General features: G+C 51.6%; 13 protein-coding genes across 13 annotated transcripts; 5 read left to right on the plus strand and 8 right to left on the minus strand.

The window, feature by feature from the left end:
• Window positions 1-106: 106 nt before the first annotated feature.
• N7510_002777 (Carboxylesterase type B) lies at window positions 107-1,830 on the minus strand (the record flags this gene model as incomplete). The annotated part of the gene is made up of 5 exons (XM_056974704.1): window positions 107-530; window positions 590-1,180; window positions 1,239-1,392; window positions 1,461-1,535; window positions 1,803-1,830. The coding sequence occupies 5 exons, from the start codon at window positions 1,828-1,830 to the stop codon at window positions 107-109; spliced, it is 1,272 nt and encodes a 423-aa protein (XP_056834660.1).
• Window positions 1,831-2,629: 799 nt separating this feature from the next.
• N7510_002778 (uncharacterized protein) lies at window positions 2,630-3,020 on the minus strand (the record flags this gene model as incomplete). Its single annotated transcript, XM_056974705.1, has 2 exons — window positions 2,630-2,695; window positions 2,757-3,020. 2 exons carry the CDS (start codon window positions 3,018-3,020, stop codon window positions 2,630-2,632), a joined length of 330 nt encoding a protein of 109 aa, XP_056834661.1.
• Window positions 3,021-3,662: 642 nt separating this feature from the next.
• N7510_002779 (uncharacterized protein) lies at window positions 3,663-3,896 on the minus strand (the record flags this gene model as incomplete). The annotated part of the gene is made up of 1 exon (XM_056974706.1): window positions 3,663-3,896. One exon carries the CDS (start codon window positions 3,894-3,896, stop codon window positions 3,663-3,665), a length of 234 nt encoding a protein of 77 aa, XP_056834662.1.
• A 645-nt stretch (window positions 3,897-4,541) lies between these two features.
• Window positions 4,542-5,531, minus strand: N7510_002780 (uncharacterized protein; the record flags this gene model as incomplete). Its single annotated transcript, XM_056974707.1, has 1 exon — window positions 4,542-5,531. The coding sequence occupies one exon, from the start codon at window positions 5,529-5,531 to the stop codon at window positions 4,542-4,544; it is 990 nt and encodes a 329-aa protein (XP_056834663.1).
• A 683-nt stretch (window positions 5,532-6,214) lies between these two features.
• On the minus strand, window positions 6,215-8,051 carry N7510_002781 (uncharacterized protein; the record flags this gene model as incomplete). Its single annotated transcript, XM_056974708.1, has 5 exons — window positions 6,215-6,456; window positions 6,508-6,719; window positions 6,771-7,289; window positions 7,339-7,616; window positions 7,683-8,051. 5 exons carry the CDS (start codon window positions 8,049-8,051, stop codon window positions 6,215-6,217), a joined length of 1,620 nt encoding a protein of 539 aa, XP_056834664.1.
• Window positions 8,052-8,391: 340 nt separating this feature from the next.
• On the plus strand, window positions 8,392-9,492 carry N7510_002782 (glycoside hydrolase family 88/105 protein; the record flags this gene model as incomplete). Its single annotated transcript, XM_056974709.1, has 1 exon — window positions 8,392-9,492. The coding sequence occupies one exon, from the start codon at window positions 8,392-8,394 to the stop codon at window positions 9,490-9,492; it is 1,101 nt and encodes a 366-aa protein (XP_056834665.1).
• An 898-nt stretch (window positions 9,493-10,390) lies between these two features.
• On the plus strand, window positions 10,391-11,806 carry N7510_002783 (M20 family metallopeptidase; the record flags this gene model as incomplete). The annotated part of the gene is made up of 4 exons (XM_056974710.1): window positions 10,391-10,483; window positions 10,543-11,336; window positions 11,390-11,529; window positions 11,583-11,806. 4 exons carry the CDS (start codon window positions 10,391-10,393, stop codon window positions 11,804-11,806), a joined length of 1,251 nt encoding a protein of 416 aa, XP_056834666.1.
• A 762-nt stretch (window positions 11,807-12,568) lies between these two features.
• On the plus strand, window positions 12,569-14,385 carry N7510_002784 (uncharacterized protein; the record flags this gene model as incomplete). Its single annotated transcript, XM_056974711.1, has 7 exons — window positions 12,569-12,714; window positions 12,764-12,857; window positions 12,913-13,037; window positions 13,091-13,249; window positions 13,298-13,667; window positions 13,722-14,129; window positions 14,185-14,385. The coding sequence occupies 7 exons, from the start codon at window positions 12,569-12,571 to the stop codon at window positions 14,383-14,385; spliced, it is 1,503 nt and encodes a 500-aa protein (XP_056834667.1).
• Window positions 14,386-14,501: 116 nt separating this feature from the next.
• On the minus strand, window positions 14,502-16,869 carry N7510_002785 (S53 family peptidase; the record flags this gene model as incomplete). The annotated part of the gene is made up of 8 exons (XM_056974712.1): window positions 14,502-14,574; window positions 14,629-14,771; window positions 14,832-15,466; window positions 15,517-15,607; window positions 15,656-15,773; window positions 15,827-16,294; window positions 16,344-16,607; window positions 16,658-16,869. The coding sequence occupies 8 exons, from the start codon at window positions 16,867-16,869 to the stop codon at window positions 14,502-14,504; spliced, it is 2,004 nt and encodes a 667-aa protein (XP_056834668.1).
• Window positions 16,870-17,364: 495 nt separating this feature from the next.
• Window positions 17,365-18,667, minus strand: N7510_002786 (uncharacterized protein; the record flags this gene model as incomplete). Its single annotated transcript, XM_056974713.1, has 3 exons — window positions 17,365-18,283; window positions 18,347-18,582; window positions 18,644-18,667. 3 exons carry the CDS (start codon window positions 18,665-18,667, stop codon window positions 17,365-17,367), a joined length of 1,179 nt encoding a protein of 392 aa, XP_056834669.1.
• Window positions 18,668-18,923: 256 nt separating this feature from the next.
• On the plus strand, window positions 18,924-19,226 carry N7510_002787 (uncharacterized protein; the record flags this gene model as incomplete). The annotated part of the gene is made up of 1 exon (XM_056974714.1): window positions 18,924-19,226. The coding sequence occupies one exon, from the start codon at window positions 18,924-18,926 to the stop codon at window positions 19,224-19,226; it is 303 nt and encodes a 100-aa protein (XP_056834670.1).
• Window positions 19,227-19,507: 281 nt separating this feature from the next.
• Window positions 19,508-20,560, plus strand: N7510_002788 (uncharacterized protein; the record flags this gene model as incomplete). Its single annotated transcript, XM_056974715.1, has 1 exon — window positions 19,508-20,560. One exon carries the CDS (start codon window positions 19,508-19,510, stop codon window positions 20,558-20,560), a length of 1,053 nt encoding a protein of 350 aa, XP_056834671.1.
• A 612-nt stretch (window positions 20,561-21,172) lies between these two features.
• fphA (putative sensor histidine kinase/response regulator) lies at window positions 21,173-25,361 on the minus strand (the record flags this gene model as incomplete). The annotated part of the gene is made up of 2 exons (XM_056974716.1): window positions 21,173-21,481; window positions 21,537-25,361. The coding sequence occupies 2 exons, from the start codon at window positions 25,359-25,361 to the stop codon at window positions 21,173-21,175; spliced, it is 4,134 nt and encodes a 1,377-aa protein (XP_056834672.1).
• Window positions 25,362-26,248: the final 887 nt, after the last annotated feature.

The following is a 26,248-nucleotide window of genomic DNA, read 5'->3' on the forward strand; positions in this document are numbered from 1 at the left end:
ATTTTTTCACCTCGGATGACTGACTAAGTCTTGGGAGTGTCCACTGTTGGAAGTACCTACTAGACTGAAAATCAATTCTATATACAAGGAATGACACAGACATTAATCAGTGTTCCATGCTGGCCGCCAGGTTCAGCCAGAGCTTACAACGATCCAGCTGTGACCGAGGAACTGCCTCCATCTGCGTCGAATTCGTCTGAAGCTTCATGCGCTGTCCGGATCCTGAACCCCAAGGCTTCCACTCCGGAGCTTTCGCGTTTTTGAAGTAATTAGGGTTCTGCACTTTGACGAAGCTAATGTAGTAGTCCATGCCGGTGTTTATAATGTCCTTATTAATGCTGGGGTACGATAAGGTCGGTTCGTTCGTTTCCCCAATTCCAAAAATCGCAGGCAAATCAAAGACGTGGGGTGTACCCATACCGTTCGCAATCTCGATGGGATCCCGGACGTTGTATCGGTAGTTCCAGACCTTGTCGGGGCCGAAGGTTCGTGCCATGGCTGCCGCCATCAGGTTTCCGGGGCAGGTAAATCTAAAATGTCTCATCGTTAGCTTCTCATCAGCGTAAAGAGCGAATGAATGATCTCATACGTCGACTCCCCGTAGGCGGCACTTGCCGATGGGAAATATGCTGCATGCTTAGGGAGAAGGTCCACAAGGGGATACGCTTTGTTGACTTGGTCCAATTGGTTCTCTGTGAGCTTGGGATAGTTGTTTTTCATGAACTGGGCCATCTCAGCTTGGTCTGTAGCATTGTATGCGAAATCGGTGCCTTCATTCGTGTCATCGCTGACCATGAGTGGAACCCGAACAAATTGGCCACTCGAAAAGGAATCATACAAGCTACTAGTAATCAGGCATCCGTCAACGACAGGGAGAAAGTACCACAGTGGTGCCGGGTTGGTGTTCCCGCCTGGAAATGGCTTATCGACGTTTGCCGCTTGAATGGTTTGGATGTCGGCAGCGCGAAGACAGGCAAGTGGATCGTCTGCTTCGTGACAGTTGACATCTTCCACGAATCTTTCGTATTGAAATTCCATATCGGCAATAGTCCGTTGCGTGGGCCAGAAGGAAGACTCTGCAATAGCCCCAGAGAACATTTTGCTAGATGTCCCGCGGTAGGCCGCGAGATGGTGCGCAACTGATCCAGCACCTGCCGAATCACCGTGGATGACGACTTGCCTGGAAACAGGTCAGATAAAGTCACGAGTGGGTTGGGGTATACGAGAGGCATTGTTACGTTTTACTTCCACCGAATTCCCGGATGTTCTCCTGTACCCATTCCAAAACCTTTCTCTGATCAAGAAGTCCGGCGTTGAGATCGCCGTCCTTTCGAACGTTCTCACTGGCCAAAAACCCCAAGGCACCAACACGATAGTTAAAATTCACGAATACTAGGGGCATCGAGATTAGTTTGCAGTTCTCACTAGGACAAGATGCGAATCGAAGGATCGCAACTTACTCATATCAAGCCCCGAGCGCTCGACCACCTCACTGCCATTATAGTTACCGTTAGCATTATTGGCGTAACCCCCGCCTTGGATAAATAGCCAAGTTGGCAGCAAAGAACTCGAATTGGCCCCTGAAGGTCTCCAGACATTAATAAATAGGCAATCTTCCGCAAAATCGGTGTTCACTTCTTGTCCAACACCGACGCATTGAGGACCAAACTGTTCCCGTCAGCGATGCAGGACGTAGTTAAGGTGCTCCAAGTCCTACGTTAGACGCATGCTGAACAGAATCGGCTATTAGAGGGTCTTGCGGCCCACGAAATCGCAAGTCCTTGATCGGCGGCTCTGCATACCGCATTCCCAGATACTGATCGACGCCATTCGGGAGCGACACGCCTTTGTACCGCGAATAACCCAAGTCAATGACCGGCGCATCCGGCAAAGCCGAAGGCGCCGTAATCAAGTTGGTAAAGTTCCTGACAAGAGATGCCATTATGATGGCCGGTCGACTCAGGGTGGGTCGTCGGACGTCACAGCAGAGACCTGGAGAGAGATCATGGGAAAGGAAACGAGCGGGTAGTGAAGTTGTATTGATCATGATCTCCCAGAAGGGAAATCCTATCTATCTACGGCGGTGGGCGCTGACACCTCAGGCACCCACCCATCACATTATTTGGTACAGGTATGAAAGAGAGCCTCATAGCAGCAGCAGCAGCAGTGCAGGGCTGTCCGGCGAGGGTTTGTCTTGGCGGAGATGCGAACCAGGAGGTGTCTGTCATTCTCTTTATTAATAGCCGCGGCGCCAAACGTGGGGTGATCACCAACCATTTGGCCCGCTTTAACGCTTGATTTTCTCTTCTGATTACTTAGGGAGCAGGAACTAGCTGCATAACAAGCAACTACTAGCAGATCATTATTACAATTATGGATCTGAAACAGCGGATGTCTTTGCTTGAAGCGATTTAATCTTAGACCGCTATTTCACTTTCCGACCGAACAAGACGCACCAGTCACAATACCTTTCATTATTCATACATACATACATAAGAAGTCATTTATAGGATGTAATATGTAATACAATAGCCAGCGAAATTCCAACTGAACGCTTCTCTCAAATAGCACCAGGGCAACACTGCCCAGGCATTGTCGAAATAAAAACAACAAACAACGTGGAAATGAATTAGTATGCACGATGACGGTGCCCCCTGAGGCCATCGGTGCCATGCATGCGACGGGTCCCAGCAGCCTGGATAAGTACTCGGTCAGTGGAAGTTGCCAGATTGAGTCTCACCAAAGGAGATATTTACCTTGACTGCAGGACGATGAGTCAAGCTGCCCTTCAACTTGAGCATGGCCCCTGATACTTTATCGCCGAAGGTCACCTTGCGGCGACGTTGCTGTGTCCGAGGTCTGTCCCATTTCCGACCCTTGGATAGTGGGGCCTCATGGCGTGTTGTAGTAGTCTTAGTCTTCACTGTTTGAGTTCGAGCGTTGCGACCCTTAAGGCGTGTCATGAAGGTTGGCTTCGTAGTGCGCGTCGTAGTGGTGGTCGGACGATGACGGTGAAACATTGTGTGTGATATTTTTCGAGATTCTTTGATGGGCCTTCAATTTGGATTCAGGACACTCTAAACATTAGGACTCCTAAAGACTCATTATCCTGGCTTATTTATACAATCTGAAAGCACTTCTGAAGAATGACCTACCCTTGAATTAATCTAATGGGAGGCGAATCAACGTATGCCGAGGAGGCCATACCACATTCTCGAAGGCGCCTGCACGCTGTTGAGTGGACAAGAACCAGCCCGGCACGTCATCCGACGAAAGATCGTCGGCGATCTTAGTGAAAAACAGGAAATCCCCAAGTCAGATGTACGTGACGGGCTGTCGATTGACCGGATAAAGAATAATCTTCGTTCCTTGTTCCTCTTCGTAGATCAATAGCAGACTTACCACTGGCCTTCTGTTTTGGCCTGATGTGTGTGGCGGTGCAAGCTGTGACATCATTATTGGAGCCGCACGTAGTCTTGTCTACATTCTGCTAGCCTCCCCACCATGTCATTCTCTATATGTCGTTACCGGCAAATCGAGATTATTTTTGGCAAATGACCTTGCCTGAATATGACATACGGTGACGTCAAGGAATGGTGAACGCGATCAGCCACTCTAACGGGTGAGATCAAACAACCCCAGATTGATGTTCTCGGCCATATCTACTGAGCTTTCCTCTGAGACTCGTCAAAAGCAACCTCTATTTGCAAAGATGATGCTCTTGCCTGAACAGGTCTATAATCTAGAAAGACACGCATGTCCACCACCTGCGTGTCCGATTCTTCACGGCGTTCGAGGTCCACAACATTAAACTCGCGAACTTGCACGGCGAACTGATCCGGATCATACTTAAAGAATGTTTTTGTGGTCGCTCGAAATGTGACAGTCCGTTTCATGGTGTCTCAAATGACGGCGCGTAGATGTCTCCCTGCGCGGCATCCACAGAGCCCTCGCCATCCGTGGCAGCAGCCGGAAATCGAGACGCAATCCGGACCCTCGTTAGAATTCAAATAAACATCCCAGGCCATGTAGACATGATGATGGAAATGTGAGAGCTTATGACTGCACACTTCGAGCCAGGAAACTGATTGGCGGGCTGAACTAGATGGGTTGCTGCCAACATGGATCTGGGCGTTAGGAGTAAGAATGGAGAGATTGGTGTTCCGGGCCATCAAGGGTATCTAGTGCTGCAAGGAAGCGAGTGAGGAATTCTAGACCGGGTGATTCGCTTTGAGGGATGAACTAGTAGGAGTCATTACGATGGAGACGGATCCTCTGATATGTAAAGCACATTGGGTAGGTCATGTCGACGTTGTCCTGCGATAAGTGTTACATCATGGACAACATAAAATTATATTCTATTTTTGGCGACTATACATGGTAGTATCGACTGCTGTAGGCCAGTACATGCTTGCGAGAATGTACATTTTGTTCGTCAAAATACACGGCACATCTTCGGTGCACTGAGAGATTGGTGGCGGTATGTCGTGTTAGGTAAGTGACACACTGTTGACCTTGATAATTAGACGTCAACGGCAAGGTCATGGCGGCTGCATGGTATCCACAGACTGAGTGGATATCTGTATCCTTCGCTCGGGGATGGGTAAGCTTTCCACTGACATGGAATTCCAGGTGGACATGTCTCGCGGCGATTGCAGTTCCTGCGGAGCGGCATGGGTAACGTCGGAAGTGAACTGGGTCGGATCAACGAAAACTGGATACTGATCCGGCTCTGCCGACGTGGGCTGTGAACGATGTGTTTGCACCAGTGCAACCAACTTTCCAAGCACACCAAATTCTAGCTTGAGTTTGATGCTATAGACCATTGGCTTCAGGGTGGTTTGCAGGGTGTAGAACCCGAGGTACTCCACCACCAGCAATGCGATATCCAGTATAATGATCACAAAATTGATGGCAAGCAGCTCATACATGATCTTAGTTCGCCGTCGGCCCTTCTCGGGCATCAGCCTGAGCAGCTTGACCGTCTCGAAAATGTAGATTCCTGATATGACGAACTCTTGCGCACAAAACCAAGCCAGCTGCAGGCGCTCCATTACATTATATCCTCGTATTATGGACGGAGTTCCAACATATGCCGTAGCGAACGTAAGGACTGTGGTGGGTATCAGAAGGATGATTGCGTCGACGATGATGAGGCCGAGAACGAAGCGAAGGACTTTCTGACTCTGGACGACGAGATGCAGGCGGGAATACAGCACCATAGACTGACCGGGAACCATGACATAGAAACCGATGGTCGACATGACCAGAGTCAGCCATAGGGGGGCCAGAGCGAAGAATTCTAGCAGAAAGGCGATGGCGTGGGGGATGACCCCAAGAACGACGGAGATGAGCAGGGTCCAGAAGTACAGCCCCTGGTAGTGAGTGAAAGTCAAAAAGATTAATATGAACAATTCGATGCAATTGTACAGGGCAATCGACGTGAAGACAATCATCAAGATCCGAATGGTCAAAGGGCCGTGGTAGCCGCCATGGATGCCGTCTGGCACTTGTGACAAATCGTTGGGCATTGGAGCGGTAGCGCGCTCGGCCACAGGCCTGAGCTATCGAGATTGCAGATGCAGTTGTGAGATCGTGGAATTATGTCCTCGGTGTCAAGGGTGTCGTCGCGTAGATAGTCTGCGGGGGCAAAATCCCGATCGTGCATTCTCCCAGGGTGATGATCCTCGAGCCATGATAGCTGAACTAGAGTCGGTCGGGCATCTGTGTGTGTCGATCATTTGACTGAGCAGAGAAAACTGCAACTATTGTCGTCGTCGAAAGCTCGATGGAATCCGAGGTCTTTTTTCCTTGGCGGTCGGCGATCCCGGATGTAACATTCACCAGCGTCGCCGAGACCGGCGATGCAGGACGAACGGGAAAGAAAAGCCCAACACGAAATTTGAATAGAGATCGATCCCTGGTGAGTGAATCGCCTGCAGTCTCAGGGGAGACAAGGGAGGTGAAAGATTTCTCGCACGAAAGAAGAATTCTCCCGGCGTGTCCAGAGTCCCCACAGTGGCCATCCATACAGCGAGCGAAGGAGGCAAAAAGCAAAGAGCGGTTCCGCCTCCTCATCCACAATCAGACATCTCATTCGACAATATGCACAGGATACTTTGGTGTATCTCTGGGAAATACTAACTCTATAGGATTCTTACTATGCCGTATGGAACATACCCTTGCGTCTATAAACTTAAACAGATATCACAGTCTAGTAGATGTACCGAAAACCCATGTTCTCATTGTCGGTCTTGTCGTCAAATGCGTGAACAAGGTTTGGGTCGGCAGCATTTAGGCCGGCCGCGTTCACGATCTCATCTTTCTTTCTGTTCTCCCGGATAAGGTAGAAACGCAGGAAAACGATTGCGCCAGCCATGCAGGAGTAGCAGGCCAGGTGCACACTAAACGCAGTATAGTAGTGCGGCTTTTCCTTGTTGAGGAATACCTGAGGACCTGGAACCCATGTCAGTTCGGTTTAAAACTGCCTTACAGCAAGTATCTCACCAATCGCATTTCCAACAGCCCATGAGACAAATGTGGATGCCACCACCGTAGCCTTCTTAGTCTGACCAGCGACATTTCGAGACACCATTGAAAGGCAAAGTGTCTGCGCCGACCAGAAAGAGAGTGTGATATAATAACCGATCAAGAGACCGACTTTCGTAGCCAAATTTGTGTTGTTCACAGTCATCAGAACAATAGTTCCGATGAAGGATCTAAGCCAAAGTCAGCCTAGGGGGTTGTACTTGCAGACAGACGCAACGTACGGAATGAGAAACCCAAGCATGACTAGAAGGTTCTGATGAAACTTATTCACCAGCCAGGCCGACGAGAGTAAAATGACAATAATGTAGGCCCCCAGGACCATAGCCAGAAGCTGGCTTTGAAGTGTGGTGAACTTCAAGCCCGTCATGATAATACCAGCGAATGACCCTAGACCACTCGTCGGGAGAGTGGTGAACACTTGAATCGCACAATAGCACCAGGTCTGGGGGTCTCGGAACGCCTCCCACATCTGGTATGAGCGGAATTCCTTGTTCTGGAGACCAGTCTGGTTGGAGCGCAGGCGCTCAACCATTAGATGCTTGTCTTCTTCGCGGAAGCATTTAGCACGCATGGGAGAGTCGGGCATCCACCACATCACGAACAGGCCCCAGAGCACGGAAAAACAGCCGTAGGCGAGGAACAGCGCCTGCCAGGAATACAGAACACGGTCGTGCCCGATTAACGTGAAGCAGTAAGCTAACAGCCCACCCACAATCTGCTGTCCGCCGTTCATCATATACCTAGACAGAGTTAGGGAGTCACTTTGAGCCCGGGATCAAGATCAATCACCAATAGGTAACGGTCGCCGCCTGCTCCTCTCGCTTATACCATATGGACGACAACAGCACAAATATAGGCTGGCAGCAAGCCTCAAAGACCCCCAGCAAAGTCCGCACCGTCACCAGTCCAGCAAAGTTGTGGCAAGCAGCGTGCAGGGCCAGAATTGCTCCCCAGATACAAATATTGACACCCAGGTACTTGGCGACAGGCACACGCTGGATGATCCAATTGGTCGGGTACTCGACCACCAGCACCGCAAGATAGATACACGTGGTCAGCCAGGAGTACTAGAGTGATCCAGCATGTCAGCAGCGGCAGCGCGCCAATACCCAAGTGTAGATGGCACTGCGCACCTCTTGGCCTTGCAGGTTCGCATCTTGTTCAATTCCCATGATAGACGAGAATGACAGTGTGCCTTTATCCAGGGCTTGCAGGAAGTAGGTGATTATCATCACCACCAAGACGCGTTTGTCAATCATGCGTCGCAGTCGCTTGTTTGTTGCCTCGTCGACCTCGATCATCCCACGACCGGCATACTGCTGGATTTCCTTGTCCACTCGCATTAAATCCATGTCATCCTTCTCTAGGGTTTCCGATGGTGACAAGACTCTCTCGACGTGTGAGATGTCCTGTTTTGCCTGAGAATCATCTATTTCAGGTGGATGACTGTGCACAGGCTCTATCTCAACGCCATGATTCGGCTGCGACTCGTCCTGGACCATGACGAATAGAATCCCGAAAGTTGTGGATAACGAATGCACTGTCCTCTTGGGCGAGCTGCTCGGTCTTATAATCTGAATCCGTCTGGGGCATACACTCATGAGCCAACCACGACATAGCTGTCGTCCCCCACGCCCTCGTCTCTCCCCCACAAGAGTTGCAATGTACATAGCCCGGGCCAGCAACCTCCCGACACGGGTCTAGTGGATGTGATCGCCGTCACTAAACTAGCGTCTGGGCCCGCCTGTCGGGCTGATTCAACCCGAGCCGACGTGGGGGGTGTTCTTCTTTATTAGCCAGCCCTGAGCTGCCAGAACGATGCGTGCAACGACAGATCCCACCATGGAGAGTCGACTCCCTGCTCCCGAGGTCCACAAAGCCGTCAACTTGTTGATTGATAACCTGGTGAACATTAAAGACGAGACCGGCAAGTTCCTCCTGCACCTACCCGACGGTCGCATCATCGACACCAAATCCTGGAATGGCTGGGAGTGGACCCACGGCATTGGCCTGTATGGTGTATGGCAATACTACGAGATGACCGGCGATCCGAAGCTGTTGCGCATAATGGAGGATTGGTTTGCTGCCCGGTTCGCCGAGGGCGGCACCACGAAGAACATCAACACCATGGCCGTCTTCCTGACGTTGGCATATTTGTACGAGAAAACTGGAAACATCACCTACTTGCCATGGTTGGACGCCTGGGCTGAATGGGCGATGTATGAGCTGCCTCGCACTCGGTATGACGGCATGCAACACATGACCTATCTCACCGAAAACTACCAGCAGCTATGGGACGATACTTTGATGATGACCGTGATGCCGCTGGCCAAGATTGGAAAGCTTCTCAACCGCCCGGAATATATTGATGAGGCCAAAAAGCAATTCCTAACACACATCAAGTACCTGTTCGATACCCGCACAGGTCTCTTCTTTCATGGTTGGACCTTCGAAGACGGCGGGCATAACTTTGCGAACGCTCGTTGGGCTCGCGGCAACAGCTGGGTCACTATCGTGATCCCTGAGTTCATCGATCTGCTAGATCTGAAGCCGAACGACCCGATCCGGCTGCACCTCATTGACACACTGGAGGCACAGTGTCAGGCGCTCAAGCGTCTTCAGGCAGAATCGGGCGCTTGGCACACTCTTCTCGATCACCCCGATTCCTACTTGGAGGCATCTGCTACGGCTGGATTTGCATATGGTATCCTCAAGGCGGTGCGCAAAAGGTATATCGGCGCTCATTATCGGCCTGTTGCCGAGAAGGCTATCGCGTCCGTGCTAAAGGATGTGGATGAGAAAGGCGAACTGCGCAATACTAGCTTCGGAACTGGGATGGGCGACTCGCTCGAGTTCTACAAGCAGATCCCGTTGACGGCGATGCCGTACGGGCAGGCGATGGCTATAATGGCACTGGGAGAGTACTTGCGGACGTACTTGTAGATATTTATTATTGGGCGCTTCCCACTTGCACTATAGAATGGTACCATAGTAGAATAATATTCTACAAGTATTTGGATGACCATCATCTAAGCCACTCACGCATGGCTCGAGCTCCTCGTCTGTCACACTGCGGGGGAATACTAAAACTAGCTGTTCGACACTCGGGGCAAGGGGAAATCTGTCAGATGTCTATGGGCTCTTTCCATTCCCATCTTCTTTGATCAGTGCCGGGCACCGAATCCAGCTCTTGTTGCCTCAGACATCTAGCGGCTTATCAGAGGACCTGGCACTGCCAATATCATCGCAGAACCGAGAATGGGCTAACTTGAATGACTTGCTTTTCGGTAGGCGTCACATAAGCCAGCCTCCCCATTTATGGCTTGCGATTGCCGTATATAGAGTTTATTGGGTGTAGTGAACATTCATTCGCGGGGAATTTGCGGAGCCCCTGAGCAAGTTTACGATCACCCAGTTAGTGGACTGGACATTATCATTGGCGGTCTGAACTGCTGGAATCGGTGGATAGATTTCATTGAACACGTCCGAAGTCGGCCCACATACCGGCAACTGCGTAAAACGGTTACGGACTACGGCACTGCCAGCCCCTTTATTGATACAGAGTGGTACAGAGTAGAGTGGGCTTTTTCACAGATCGTCGCTTTTGTAACGGTCCGTGCGGACGCTTTTTGAGTAGTTGGAAGAGATCCATCCCCACCGCGGAAGAGATGCCGTCAATATCCTGGATCGCGATATGGAGCTTGCACTAATCGAGATAGGTGTTATCAAATAATGCGGAATAGGATGACTATCGGGGCCAACTGCGGCCAGAGACCGATTCTCCATCAACCATTCTTAAGCACCGTCTTCTTCCCTGTGAGTGGGTTATTCGTCAGCAAAAATGCAGCTCTTGCAAGGACAGACAGAAATCATCCAAAAGATCCGTGAGGCCCTCGACAAGCATGAAGCCAAACTGGCCGATATCAACCACAAGGTGAGTGATATCGATTAAAGGAGTAATACGTCACTACTAACAACCTTGTCCTTTATAAGATTTGGTCAAAGCCCGAGCTGGCATTTAAAGAGCATAGTGCGCACGACAACATTTGTGTATTCTTCGAGTCTCTCGGGGGATATCATGTTCAAAAGCATGCCTATGGCATAGATACTGCCTTGGAGGTCGAGTACAAGCACGGTAATGGAGGTCGTGTGGTGGCTTTTAACGCCGAATACGATGCCCTCCCAGGGATTGGGCACGCCTGTGGGCACAATCTCATTGCGACGAGCTCGATTGCGGCATTCATTGCAACTTGCGAAACGATGAAATCGCTGAACCCGGGCGATGGAGGGTATACTGTGCGCCTGCTCGGGACTCCGGCTGAAGAGGGCGGTGGTGGTAAGCTGCTGCTCATCAATGCTGGCGCATACAAAGATGTGGATGCCTGTTTCATGGTCCATCCATTCCCAGTACTTTCTGGAAATCCAGACCTTCTAAGTTCTAGCTGCTGCACGGGACAGTATCTGGCCAATGACAAGGTTGAGGTTACCTTTACTGGTAAGCCTGCACATGCATCGGCCGCCCCGTGGGAGGGCGTCAATGCCTTAGATGCCGTTGTATCCGCATACGTCAACATATCGATGCTCCGCCAACAAATCCTGCCCACGCAGAAGATCCATGGCGTTGTTCTCAAGGGCGGAGATCGCCCTAATGTGATCCCTGCGTCCACCACTGTCGAATATTATATTCGTTCGGATACTGTGAAGACTCTCAAGCCATTGACCAAAAAGGTGCTGAAATGTTTTGAAGCCGCTGCTACAGCTACCGGGTGCACCGTGAAGTATGAGTGGTAAGCAGTAGTTCTGACAAGCTGGCACACTCAACTGTTAACAGATGCTACAGGGAGCCGGCATATAAAGACATGAAGGACAACAAGCCCATCTGCAAGAACTATACTTCCGCTATGAATGCTATGGGCTACAAGAGCATTTTTGATGCCGCAGGACAAGAAGGCGGACTAAGTGGTGGCTCTACTGATATGGGTAAGAAATTCCACTATCTGGGATAGAGCGACAGTCTAATACTTTTATCTCAGGAAATGTATCGTATGTCGTCCCTGGCTTCCACGGCGGATTCTATATCCAAGCCGAAGGAGTCAACCACACACCTGAATTTACCTCCGGAGCAGGCTCTCCAGAAGGATTTAAGCGGAGTTTGTATAGCGCGGCGGGAATGGGAGTCGTGGCGTGCCAAATGTTGATCGATGACGAATTTGCCGCATCAGTAAAGTCGGACTTCGACAAGGAGACTGCTCTGTGATAGCAGAAACCCAATTGTTTAGACAGCACCACGTTGAATCTGAATACAGCGCATATGGTTGAGCATTTGGAAGCTTCTGGCCAAACGCTTCGTCCTTGGCTGGAAATGTCGCGGAATGACTGGGCGTTACGCCGCACTCACAAGCTATTTTCATTGGCAACAAAATCACATCGGGGCCGGCCGATCAGCCACATGCAGTAAGTCGATCCTTAGCCGCTCCTCATCTGCCGTAATTGCCTTCCGTCCCTAGCAGGGGCACTTGGCTTCCCCAGAGTGGAGTCTCCCCGGATGTTACCCCGGTCGAAGAATCGGTGCCATAGAACTATCCCAAGCTTCCGCTTCTGCTGCTATCGTTCATTCACATGATTCAACCCGCATAGAATATTTGTACCGCATACTATTGGTTAGAATAATATACTAATTGAAACAACGGTGATTGTGCTTCTGGGACAGACAAGGGGATAAAAGTAAGTCATATTCGTTCATTGGTGGATGCGCCTAAGCTTGCTCCATGAAGTAGCGAGGCCCACTGCGGAACAACGCCGACCATGTGAATTAGGGTCAAATGCCAGCAACCGGCGTTAGAACTTCGTTGTCTTGAAGTGACGATGCTTTCTGGCCAACTTTATTAGGTGGAGGTCAGACCGGCATTATCCCCCTGCATTCCGCGTATTCCCAGATAAAAGGTCAACTTTCCTTCGGGGATCAAGTCATAATCTTTTTTTGCATCTCATTTAATCGGTCTGAAGGACTGTGTTCATAATGGAGCAGCAACACGAGTCCAACATGCCCGATGAAAAGGGATTGAATAACAGTGTCGAGGCTCCTGGGGTTGATCTTGGACAGATTCTTGCTGTCACATCAACGCCCGAGGAAGAGCAAAGAGTACTCCGGAAGCTCGATTTTATGTGAGTATGAGGGGAGTTTATCTTATGGCCAGTGATTGATGCGTGGAAGTCTAATCCCATTGATGGGATGCGCCTACTTCCTCCAATTTCTCGACAAACTAGCCCTCAGTCAGGCAACGTTGTTCAACCTTCGACAAGACTTAGTATGGTCCCTTCCACCGATCTACCTTAAGGGGAGCTCATAAATTATCTAATTAGGGTATGCATGGCTCGCAATACTCGTGGAGCTCTGCAATATTTTATTTTGGGTATTTTCTCTGGAGTTGGCCGAGTTCATACATTATTGTGCGGTTTCCCATCGGAAAATACCTCGCTATCTCAATGTAAGTATGACACCGACCTTGTCTGCAACGCTTTCTAATCTGGTTGGTTCTAGTTTTATCTGGGGTGGCATCCTGATGTGCCATGCCGCCTGTACAAGCTTCGCTGGACTAGCGGTGGCTCGGTTCTTCCTGGGCATGGGAGAAGCTGCTATTGCACCGGGATTTACCCTCCTTACTGGTATGTTCTATAAGCGGGAAGAGCAGCCTGTTCGGTAAGTCTCCTTGCTTTATCCAATAAATCAGTTTCTCATCAGTCCCAGTCAATCTGCTTGGTTCTTTGGCAACTGCATTGCGGTGCTCTTCGGGGGTCTAATCGCAAATGCCATTGGCCATATCAACACATCAACGATTGCACACTGGAAGCTTCTGTTCTTGATCCTTGGTGCAATCACTTCAACTTATTCCTTGGTACTGTTCGTTTTTCTTCCCGACTCAGTTGCAAAGGCCAAGTTTCTGAAGCCGAATGAACGGGCAATTGCCGTGCAGCGAACGCTGAAGAACAAGACTGGGGTCTTGGATAATGGAGTTTTTAAATGGAGCCAAGCAAAAGAGGCTGCAATTGACCCCCAGATCTGGCTCCTGGTTCTCAACTCGTTCACCTCGAACCTCTGCAATGGTGGAATTACAACTGTGGGTTGCAAACGCCTGCATAGGCATTAGCACGCTAGCTAACAGTTAATATAGTTCACGTCTATCATCACTGCCGGCTTCGGCTTCAGCGATTTGCAGGCGCTGCTAATGCAAATGCCACAAGGCGCCGCGGAGATTGTCTTCCTTACTATCTCTGCCGTGGCTGTCACATTGATTCGATCCTCTCGCATCATTTTTATGATTTTAAATACAATCGTTTCCGTTATTGGTTTGGCCCTCGTTTGGAAGTTGCCGGAAAATGAAAAAGTCGGACGCATGGTCGGCTTGACGCTCGCTGTCGTCTACGCAATCAATCTGCCCATTTCGCTGAGCGTGGTTACTTCCAACGTGGCCGGCTTTTCAAAGAAATCGGTTTGCAGCGCGTTGGTTTTTATTTCATACTGCATGGGTAATATTGTTGGTCCCCAATTTTTCATTCAATCACAGGAACCTGAATATACAGTAAGTTTAGATAGATTGTGCTCCAACGGTATCTGATCGCTAATACATTCGTTAGATGGGCATTGAAGCAGCCATGTCGGGATTGGTTTTGAGTATTTTCTTCTTAATCCTTTTGTACGTTTACTATACGTGCGAGAACCGCCGCAGGGATAGGCTCTATGGACACTCGGAAGAGAACACTGTTGGGCAGGAGTTGCAAGATGGACTCTCAAACAAAACTGATCGTCAGCTTGACAGTTTCCGTTATATTCTGTGAAGATGGAGAATTCGGTGTTTAGATGATAGCATGCACATTTCTGTCTACGTCGAGATATATAGCAAGGACATGTCGAGCAATACCATGATTGACTGAGTTACTTTGCAAGGTCTGCATCAGGGTAAGCGCAGGAACAGCTCCTTCATCTTCGGGTAGTTTGGCGTTCCCAAACCGGAGGCCGGATCCCAGCTGCAGGGTGTTAGCAAGAATTTCACGCGAGATTCTTGGAGATGTCACACTTACCCAGGAATAGCACTGAATCCATAGGTACCACATCCAGCATTAGTGCCGTTCACAATATCATGCAGTATTTCCGGGTTCTCATAAAGGACTGGATTCACAAAGCCCACTGGCCTTTTGCCCATCTCCAAACGCTCTTCGTTGATCTGCACAACCGCACACCGTTAGATAAGAAACCCTCTATATCGGATTTATTCCACGCTTACCATATTGAGAACCGATGCAAACAGAGGCGAGGCCAAACTCGACCCGTAAAAGTGGTAGAGCTCGCCACCCATGTACGCGCGGTATTGGGCACCGTTGGCAGAGACATCAGGGTATGCCCGACCAATACGATTGTAGCGTCCCTTGGTGGTGTTGACATCAACTCCGAACTCAGAGTAGTAGGGGTAGGTCAAGTCAGCTGTCTTGAAATACTTCTCCACTGCCCTCCTTTGGTATTCGGGCTGGGGGAAGTAGTTTGAGAATCCGCCAGCTGTACTGAAGTTAGAGGCAGTGCCGCCAAGATTGACGTGCATAACACTCTCAGCATCCTCGACTGTCTGATCGCCGTAGATCATGGTACCACCAACTGAAGTAACGTAAGGGCAATTGGATGGGTATTGCGGATTGAAGACCAATCCATCCGGACCCAAACATCCGCTCTCGGACCCACCATCACCAGCCGCCGAGGCAACGCCATAGTCGCCCGAGGCAAAGAGAATGGAATGGCCCTGAAGGCCGAGTTTCATGAACTCATTACATTGACGCTTTGTGTAGCCCATGGGAAGGTCTGCCTCGGCCTGTCCATACGAGGCGCTGATGACGTTCGTGGGCTTGTAAACACCGCACTGGAGCTTCCCTGCAAATGAATGAGAACTTGTAAAAACTTCAACAAAACATAAAACCAACCTTTGTAGCCTCCTGGGCGCGGGTCAGGAAACGTGGGGTCGATTTCCGGATCATCGCCAGTCTCGCCATAAGCACTATAGGAGCAGTATGACTGGGAGAATTAATATGTTGAATCGACGGGAGAAATAGTCATACGTACACCATCGAGGGCATCGAGAAAGGTATTGAACAAGTTGGTAGTTGCAACCTCCACGGGTTCATACAACTGGTCGTCCACCTGATACAGAGTCACGGATTGAGGGTAAATGAGCGAGTAGCTTGGGATTTTCGTCAGCGACCAAAATAGATTGGGGCCATTATTTTCACATACACCATGTCAATATCGATGTCCGATTCACCCGTATTCAGTGAGCTGTACGCAGGCACCGAGAAATTGGCACCGTCGATGAGGTTTGGAGTAGGATAGGTACCCTGGGGGACCCATGGAGCATAGTGCTTATAAAACAAGTCAACGTCCGACTTGGCGAAGTAGTCACCCTGTTCATAGAGGCCAAGAGAGTTGCCCTTGCGTGCCTTTGTGGCATCCGGAATGTTATACAGCGCCTTGATACACACTGGGGTCATATTAAAACCGCAGCCCCGGAGGTCTTCGGGCAGAGACTTGGCTTTGGCTGGAATAGATTGGTCTTCATGAAGGCGAAGAACGTGGCGGTCTGGCGTGCTATGTGCCAAATGAGAAGTGCGTTTGACCTTCTTACTCTTCTTGACCACCGGGGTGAGTTTAATACCAGGTGTGATATAATCAACATGGTGTTGAAGATACTCTGGGACATGATACCTGGTCTTATCAGTTTTACAGCTCACATCAGACATGCAACAAGGCTCACTCGTCACATCCAACTCTCATGCCGCCAGTACTCGAATGAGTGTGCTCATGGAACTCGGTCATCATAAGCTTCTCAGCTTCGTGGGCGTACGCGTCAAATGCCAGCCACCCTTTATTGTCCGAGTGAACGATACGCGAGGGATGGATCCCAGCCGCGACGAGCCAGCCTCGAACGGAGTCAACAGCGTCTTGTGAAGGCGAAAAGGCCTCATGCACCTCGTCTGCGGACCAGTACTGGCCGTAACTGGGCGAATCGGGGTGTGACCTGGGCTATTTAAGTAAAGGGACTCTCTGCGACAAAACACCCATGCTTACACCTCCATGAGATAGTCATATCCCTTTTCCAGATTGCTCTGGCTGAGGCCAATGCGCATTGGCAGCACCGAATCGGCCTCGACCCGAGCACCCTTCACCCAGTCGGTGGAGGGCCGGTCCCGCTTCTCGTGTAGGGCATGCTTGATCGACGCCGGAGAGGCATCGGAGAGGGCCACAATGGCCAACGCGACAGCAGCCTGACGTATCCACATGATGAGGACTTATTTGCTGAATGCATGGCGAAACGGGGATTGGGGGTGCCTCCAATAAATACATTTTCCAGGAACAACAAGTCTGGGGGCACGGAGGCTGGCACGGACCGGAAGGATTGCGCCGTAGAGCTAGCACCGTCGCATCGGGGGCAAGCCCCCCAGGATCAATTGAGGCGCATGATTGGCGTTTGCAACATAGTCCCTGAGATCAAACCCACGCGGTGTCGTGTCTAGCGTGTTTATCGGCGGGGTTGGCTTCGGCACCACCGTTCGATGTATCGTCACGATAGTTAAGCACCGCCCGCACGGTTATCCGGTTTTACCGGCGGATCGCTTAATTAAATTAGCGCTTCATCGGTCTCGCAAGGCTGTGCGATTGGTAGTCTGTTCTCGCTAAATAGCGCTCCATTATGCTGCTGATAGCGGAGCTCCGACGGGGATCCAGGCAACAGAGCAAAACGCTTAATGATATTTTCCAAGTACGGTAGTCCTAATTTACTCCTTCTTTTTGCCTCCCTTGCTCTGGCCGCGTTTCGACCGCCGGACGGGCTCCTCCGACATGGGCTCTTCGGCTTCTTGCTCAGACTGGACGTCCTGAAGCTCCGCATCCAAGCCCTTGCGATCAGCCTGGTCATCCTCACCAGCAGCAACAATCACACCGTCATCCGTAGCCTCAGAGGACTCGGCGTGGGACACGGGCTCCCAGGTTCCCTCTGCCGGTGCGATCTGATCGCGGAGGCTCGTGAGGATCTGGTTCGTCTCGCTCTCGACCCCGTTCCAAGCTCCGCAGCTGCCGCACCGCCAGCGACCTAGCTCTTCGGGCGTCTTAATGCCCGGCGGTGCCTGACCGTTTACCAGTCGACATGTGCTGCAGATCATCGCCATGCGGTTGCGAGGCTGGGTCTCATCTTCGCCCAGCAGCACATCTAGCAGGCGGTCATACCAGTGCGGTTGTTCAATGTACTGGCCAGAATTCGAGAAGGCGTTTGGCGCGAAGCCTGGCTCGTCAGTAGCCGGTTGAGGGGCAGAGGGATCGGTAGGGGGAGCGGCGGGAAAGGGTTGCGGCTGACCCTGGGAAGCGTAGGGAGGCGGAGATGGGGTCTGTGGAATATCTTGCATGGCAGATGGGCGTCGAATATTCGCGGTAGGTGGAGGAGCAAGTCCAGTTCGGGCGACGGGCTGTGGTTGTGGTGCCTTGGCCGACTTGCGCTTCTCGCCCTCGCCCTTGGGACTCTGTTGCAGAGACTCCCCACCATATTTCTCAAGCAAATGCTGCGTCGAATTGTATTTCGTGGCCACCTTGAGCTTTTCGATGGTCTCATCGCGCCGTTTCTGGAGATCGTCGAGTCGGGTTTGGGTTCGGGAGGCACGATAGTTATAAAGGTTGGAAGCGAAAGCTCGTACGGCGTAGATCCTAGAGAAAGGTAAGCGTCAAAAACATACATTCACAAAGATGCGAAAGGAAAGGAGCTCATACAAGACCGGTCCACCGCCGATAGCGGCATATTCTTTGATTCCCCAGCTCTCCCACCCCAACACCAGCGCAAGAACGATCGAGTAGAACAGGTAAGCCAAAGTCGAGTAGAGGGTCCACAGAGCCTTGAATCGGCGGGTAGTTTGGCGCTGCTGGTCGAGACGAGAGGCTGTCTGAGCGATCTTGGTCGACAGCGTGGACAGGGTCTTCTCAAAGGAAGCCGGGGAGTTGTCCTCGCCCTGACAGAGAATGAGCAGGGGGTCAACAATAATGGGGGGCTGCAATGTAACCACAACATACCTTCCAGGGCCACAGAGATACCATGATCGCGGAGACACAGAGAGACCAGAACAATGAATAATGAACGCAGTTCGCCCTCGGCGGGCACAGACCATACAGATCTCGGCCTGAGGCAGCCACGGTCACGCCGAGGTAGGGCTACCTAGCTATCTACATACCATCATGATCTTTGTCTCGACAGCCTCCATCAACATTATTATTATTAGTGGTTTTGATTTTGAATGATGATATAACGGTCACGGACATCATTATTCGAGTCCCTGCCTGATCTCGCTTTCCAATGGGAAGCCACGAGCGACAAGACGTGACAAGTGCTCTGGTTTCTTTGTTCCCCCCTGTCGCGCTCTCCCATGGATGGGTCTCGCGACCAATGGTTTTCGCCTTGTGTTGCACTAGCATTGGCGTTAAACTCAAAGCCGCGAGCATTTCTGTGCTCTTTTGGCGATTAACCGAGTCCAAAGACGATGCTTTCCGTGCACGGGATGTGGAATTCATCAAAGGGCCCCGACAGACCCTGCCCACCAATCTGAGAATCCCTGGCTCATCTAGTGCTCCTTTGACGCTGGACACAAAGATGGGCTGATGCTATGACTCGAGCATCGCGTGGCGACCACGAGCTGTAATGCCAACCTTATCCAACCAAGACCAGGTAGGGCTTGAACGATCACCAACGGTCATCCTCGACCCGGCTAATCGGGGAGTTCATCCCGTAAACGCCAATGGCGCAAGTGCCGGCTTTTTTGGATTGGAAGCAAGCCCTTTGCTAAGCAGTTCTGCCCAGGTCTGTGCTGCCACTCTTATAACGCCGTCAGATTACCTGGGGGAGATCTCACGGAAACGAGCGGACATACACAACAACACAACATGGATACCTTCTTGAGTAGCCTGCCCCCGCAGGTGGGCGAAGTTCTGATGGAGAACTTTACCATCGTCGAGATCATCGCTATGTTCTCCATTGGCTGCTTCAACGCCGTTGAAGTCGCCCTCTCCACATTCGAAACCTTCAAGCGGTACCATGGCCTCTACTTCTGGAGCATTCAAGTAGCATCATGGGGGATATTAGTGCATGCTGTTCCGGCGCAAATCCGCTACGTCTCGGTGGCTCCAGGAATGCCTATGTGTATCCCCTTCATTATCGGCTGGTACGCTATGGTGACGGGTCAGGCGGTGGTATTGTATTCCCGCCTGCATCTGGTCGTCCAAGACATCCATCATGTGCGTTGGGTACTCGCCATGATCATCACCAACTTCTTCGTCCTCCATATTCCCATGACCGTGATATTCTTCGGCTTAAACCTGGGCGACATGCGCTTTGAGAAGCCCGCCCAGATCTACGATCGAATCCAGTTGACTGGGTTTTGCATCCAAGACTTTGCCATTTGTGGTATCTACATCCATGAGGCCCTGCCTGCCCTCAAACCAGTACTAAAGGTCAAGGGCCGTGAGGGTCGCAAGGTCATCTACCACCTGATCTGGGTGAACGTCATCGTCGTCGTCTTGAACATCACCCTCCTTCTCGCCGAGTACAAAGCCCACTACATCGAAGTCAGCTTCAGGGCTGTCATCTACAGTATCAAGCTCAAACTCGAGTTCTACGTCCTCAACCGCCTGCGTGAGCTCACCCGCATCAATCCATGCATATGTCAACACAACCAGGCCCATCCTCGTCCGTCCATCGATATCAACGTCTTCAATCTCATCAGCATCCATCAGCCCCCCGTGCCAGATTTTGAGGCCGCACCAGCACTTGCCGGCGTTGATTTGAGCTTTCCTCGTCTACGCTCTTCACCAGACAGCCCGGGCGACTTCCACGACGCTCTCCGGGAGGCCGCATCATCAAACGAGATCTCCTTCTCCAAATCCAGTTCGTGTGTCTATCCTCCGGCTGCTGTCTCGGCAGATCGTCTGTCTGGTTAAGGGCGCAGATGAACCTGTCGGATGACCGTTCTACGGTTGAGATGACTCTGTTTTATACCCTGTTTCCTAAATATTTGTCTGGCGTGTCATTTGTTTTCATTCTCGGAGCTATCGGCAACCCCCTTTTGGCATCTTTTGGCAATCGCTGGTGGCGCAGAGTACGCGTCTCGGACTGGAAATCTTAGGGAATATTTCATATCATTGCCTCATTTCATACGATACATCAATTATATATTCAAAGTATCTCGGGCAAATCAAATGGTATCAACCGTGACATAGCCACCAGCATAAAGAACATCCCATAAAAGCAGACAACTATGAAATAGGAAAGTGGGTATATATATGCTGTTCCCAGTAAGAGAAAAAAGGACAAAATCTATCCCAAGCAGCCGCAGCCGTTTCCCGTGTACCACGCTGACGATGCAAAAGAAAAGGAGATTCGTATATGCGTGGCAAAAACATGAGGTAAATAAGCAACACATACCATCTCAAGTGGGGGGTTTTCTTGGTATTTACAAGCAGAAGGGGGAGAAGAAGACGTGTTTAGCAAAGGGGGACCAAACCCGGGTTGGAGATAGGGAGGAGTTGATAAGAGACGGCAAACCAGCACACTCAACGTTGATCAAACCACCCACCATTCTCCCACTCACCAGCCCTGTATGTTGCGCTCCTGCGAGCCTCCATGTCAACCAGCCCACTCAGAAGATTGTTGAGCCGTTGGAAATTGATCGGCTTCATGACCCAGCCATCGAATCCGGTATCGATGTAGGTCTGCATTTCCCTCTCTAGAAGCGACGCTGACACGGCAAAGATAGGCACCCGGCTATTCTGCTGCGCTTTTTCGGAGAGTGGAGTTTCGTGAGCCTTGGCTTCGAACTCGCGAATCATCTTCGTAGCGGCCATACCATCCACGATGGGCATCTACAAAAGGTGTTAGCTAGGTCTATTCCATGAAATTAACGCGTAGTGGGCATACCTGAATGTCCATGAGAACGACGTCGAACGATCTGCTCGCCGAAGAAAAGATCTTGGCACATGCCTCGCCGTTGCCAGTAAGCTGGACAGTATGTCCGAGCTTGGTAAGGCGTTTGTGGATGATTTTGCTATTTATCGGATCATCCTCAGCAACAAGGACGTTTAGCAGGCGCGAATCTGTTGATTGAGCTGTGGTGGGTGCGGTGGAAGAATGAGTTGTGGTTGAAGGAATCTCTAGCGAGGCGGCACTGGTTGCAGGCATCGACGAGGAATAGGACTGCTGTTGAATCAGCTGCGGCTGCGCAGAAGGCCGCTTGACGTCTCGCTCCGAAACTCGAACTGCGTTCATTGATATACCAGAATCTGTTGTTTTTTCAACACCCGGTGGCGGTTGTGTCACCATTGCTTGCAGTGAGGGCGGCGGCGTACGCGTAGCAGTAGCGAGACTTGACGGATGGTCTTGCGGGGTAGGCAGTTGTTGTAGGTTCAAGGAAGGTGACCCCGTTGTCAACGGTTCGTTGCTGACAATGCCGGGACGCATGAGGGGTTTAGTCCGCGAAGCTTCGCCGGAGCTTCGCCGCCGCTCCTCACGGTTGTCGTGGACGCCACCACCCAGCGTGAACTCCTTATCAGAGAACACTGGTGTCTGAGGCACGGCGACGTGAGCGGGAGAAACAGCCTCTGCGGGAGGAGATGCGTGTCCTCCGTCTGGGAGTCGGAAATGAAGAAGGAGTTTAAAACGACTGCCTTTGCCCTCTTCGGATTTGACACCAAGCTGCCCATGCATGCTGTGAGCAATGCGGGCGACGAGAGCCAGGCCGAGACCCAGAACCCGTTTCGGCCGCGGCTTCTCAGCAGCCGACTGCTCGTCTTCATTCTCATTCTCAGCGAATTCGCTATCATCAGATGAGACCTGTTCAAGCTCCTGGAATAATGTTTCCAGTGTCTCCTTCGACATGCCCACACCCGTATCAACAACCATCATCTCGACCGCCACATGGTCAGCCATGCTCTGGGTGCTAGAAGGCCATATCTCAACCGTGACAGCACCAGAGGTCGTATACTGAAGGGAGTTGGATATGATATTCGAGAAAACCTGCCGCACACGTCGCTGATCACCCAAGACCGCTGGTGGTAGGCCAGGTTGCGCCAACACGGTATACGAGATATTCTTGCGTTTGGCTTCACCAGCCAACATATCCGCAGCTTCGTGGAAAGTCGTCTTCAGGTCAAAAGACTCGGCCTTGATGAGTTCCTGGCCCTGCTCGGTGTTGGTGAGGTCCAGCAAATCGTTGATGACATAGATGAGCGATTTGGAAGCGGAGTGAGACTTGGTCAGGCTCTCGCGGGTTTCGTCATCTAATGCCCCTTCCAATGCAATCTCAAGGTAGTTGATAATAGCATTCAATGGGGTGCGAAATTCGTGCGCGGAGTTGGCCAACAGCAAACGAGTCAACTGCGAGTTCTGCATGGCGGCCTCCTTTTGCCGCCACACCTTGATGAACTTGCCATACACCAGGCACAGCACCGCCGCAGTCTCGACATCAGACTCGGACCACTCGCGTGACTGGCTCAGAACGGTCTCGCGCCATGCGGCAAAACTCTGGCGGGGTTCCAAATACCCTGCTGTCTCCTTGCGCTTGGCGATATCGTATGGGTTGCCAGCCCATTTAATCTCGGTCAAATGACCCTTGCGGAAGAAAGCAATAAAATCACTACCACTCGTAGACAGTGGTACATAAAGCAGGCCGGAGATGGTTTTGAAACCCGGAGCGTAATGTAAATCGGGGAAATCTTTAGTGATGTCATGCGAGGCGAGCACCGAGTTCATCTGGCGCATGCGAAGATACTCTAACAGAGCAAGGACTTCCTGCGAGTGAGCGTTGTCTCCTAGAATCTTCGTTTCATCTCGGATCGACAGTGCTCCATAATCGGCACCAAACAGTTGCAGCAGATCATCCGAGGAGGCGATAATGTAGCCGGAAGGGTTGGCCTCCGTGGGGACCGTGTTGATCAGCTTCCGGGCCTGAAGCCGGGACGCATAGGACAGGCGTTCGATATTTCGAGATACGGTGTCGCCGAGGAGGCGGCACATCTTCCGAATCGGAAACGAGACACGCATCCCAGCAGACCCGTATGAGTGACAAGAGATCAACCCCCACAAGTCGTTAAAGGCGTTGACACTGATCGACATTGAGGACCGTACGTTCATGTGTGCCAGGTACTTGATGTGGATTGGCGACATGGCGCGCAGGTAGGCGTGAGTCATATCCAAGGGCACTTCCAGGTCCTCCAATGTGCGACACACCAGACGGGAGGTGAGCTGATCTCGATCATAGAGCAGACGAACCTTGTTGATTTTGTACAGTTCTCGAGCTTGGGCGGGAATATCAGAGGCCGGGAAATGGAGGCCCTTATACAGGTCAATCGAGGCATTGGGGTTCACCAGCTCCGACACAACCATGCCATTCCAGCTGCTATCGAATTGATAGATCAACACCCGGTCGAACCCGGTCAATTCCTTCACCAGCCCGGTAGTGGTGTTCAGTAATGAGTCAAGGTCCTGTGCACGGCCTAGTTGCTCTTGTATCTGAGTCAGAATGCTGAACACCTCCATCGCAGCGGCCTCGCCTTTTCTCCGTCGCGCATTGCGAAGAACTCGGAGGGGCTGGCTGATGTTCATCGTACTGGCAGCAAGTTGTTCGGGACTTGGGGTGACCCCCAATGTATCCGACGGGAGTGTAGGGGTGGTGCGCGCAGGAGTGGAGCGCCCTGCGACATTCAGAGGATTAATCTCGTCGTCCTCCAACTCGAATTCGCAGATGATAATATCCTTGTTGGTCTGGCTGACATGGGCGGCGCACCAAAACCGGCGAGTTTCCCCGGAGGAGGTTGAGATGGACAGGATGAAAACCTCCGGTCCGTCCACACTGGGATTGTACGCATCGTCTCGGACAAAATCGACGTGATCCAGAAGAACATCAGCTTGGTCATCTTTGAGAATATCACAAAAATTCTCCAGCTCAAATAACTGTTTGGGGGAGTATCCCAGGAACGGCTCTGAGTTCTCACTGACGACACGCACCACCAGCTGATTCGGTGATTCCTCCCTCAAGGCAATCATGACCCCAAAGCTCTGAATAGCACCCGGGATGCGAATCGGCTCATCCTCACAGTACTGAAACTTGGCCCCATCCCTTCCGGTGATCACGGCGTGACCACTCTCGGTCACCACATGCTTGAATCGCGAAGTCATATGGCTGTAAGGCTGGACGGAGGCCGGGGTCGGGGGATGCGATGCGGATTTGACTGAAGAACTGGATGCGGACTGACCGTCGCTGTCCACGGGCTTCGCATAGCGTTCCGGATGATGGGCGACTATCGATGCCCTGGAGTGGGTGGCCAGTTCGGTTTCGTCGTTGACAAGATGGGCTTCGTGACGAGGAACATCAGTCGGTTCTGCTGGTTGCAGGTTGTGCCGTGGCTGAGAGTGTAATTGATGCCATGCCTGGGAATCGATGATCGAGTATTGCCGGGCGCCTTCGCGAGTGGGAGATGCAGCACGCCACGCCTGTGCGGAAGCGGACTGGCTGGCCGTGGGTTCGACCGACACAACCGAACGAACGGGGAATACAAGGTCGGCGCCATCAAAGCCTGAACTGGATGGCCGCTGGCCTTCATTCTGTGTGACGGATTGGGTTCGGTCCCTGCTTCCTGGGCGGCCCTCTGATGTCGGAAAAGGACCCAGTCTGGGCGGAGTGGCTGCGCTCTCTGATCGCTTTCGGGGGGTTCCCATTCCTGGGTCCTGGGGGTTTGGCGACGCCATTTTGGCGGTGGGGCCGATCGAACCAGGGAGGGCAGCCGACTATGACTTTGAAAGGGAGGGGTCTCGCGAGATCCAGCTGCGGTAGCTCAGGCAGGTTGGACAGCACAAATTTTTGTAGAGGTTGAAGCAGGTTTCGATGTAGGTCGAGCAGAGAGACTAAAATGGAATCGGACTATTCCTCTTCCTTTATACCACGCACAATGGCGAGAGATACTTTTGATGACAGCGGCCACTGGGGCGCGGGCGATGCAAGGCACTGGAACTGAGCGATCCCGGGGACCATTGCAGATCAATCGATGTGAGCACAGGCTGGTATGTAGAGCTTGTCGATCAGTCCGCGGGGGAGACAGTCGCAGACATGAGTGGACGGGTGTCTGGACAAGGGCCCAAGTGAGTGGGTTAGGTGAAGATCAAACGACGAGGGACGTGGGGTGAGTCTGTAGCTACACGGAGTATTTTACCGCGGAAACTCGGTACCGGTACTTGGCCCAGTGTGGCAATTTCGCGAGGCGGGCGGGTACCGGTACATTGCAAGACCTGACATGCCTCGTGACATCATCGGTTCGAGAGTCCTCGAGGATTCAGTACTAGCACATGTCATCCCTGCAGCGGTGGAGGCTGTGGGCGTCAACTGGCCGGTGGGTGACGATGTCATTGGGGTTGACGGTTTACTCTCCTACTACTGGGCACGCTGTCGGATAAACAACTAGTAAGAAACGTCGAATTCGTGGAAATCAAGAGGCCTGGGACTAATTAAAACACAGAACACCACCGCAAGCCGAAAGAGAAACAGTCTCGGATCGCGCCACACACCCCATTAGGAACTGTCAAGGAATATCAGGATATCAGGAAATCAGGGAGACACCAAGGAGAGCAAAAGCCAAGGC

This window comes from Penicillium lagena (assembly GCF_028827675.1).
Source record: "Penicillium lagena strain IBT 129212 chromosome Unknown utg000002l_segment0_segment0, whole genome shotgun sequence".
Lineage (NCBI taxonomy): Eukaryota > Fungi > Ascomycota > Eurotiomycetes > Eurotiales > Aspergillaceae > Penicillium > Penicillium lagena.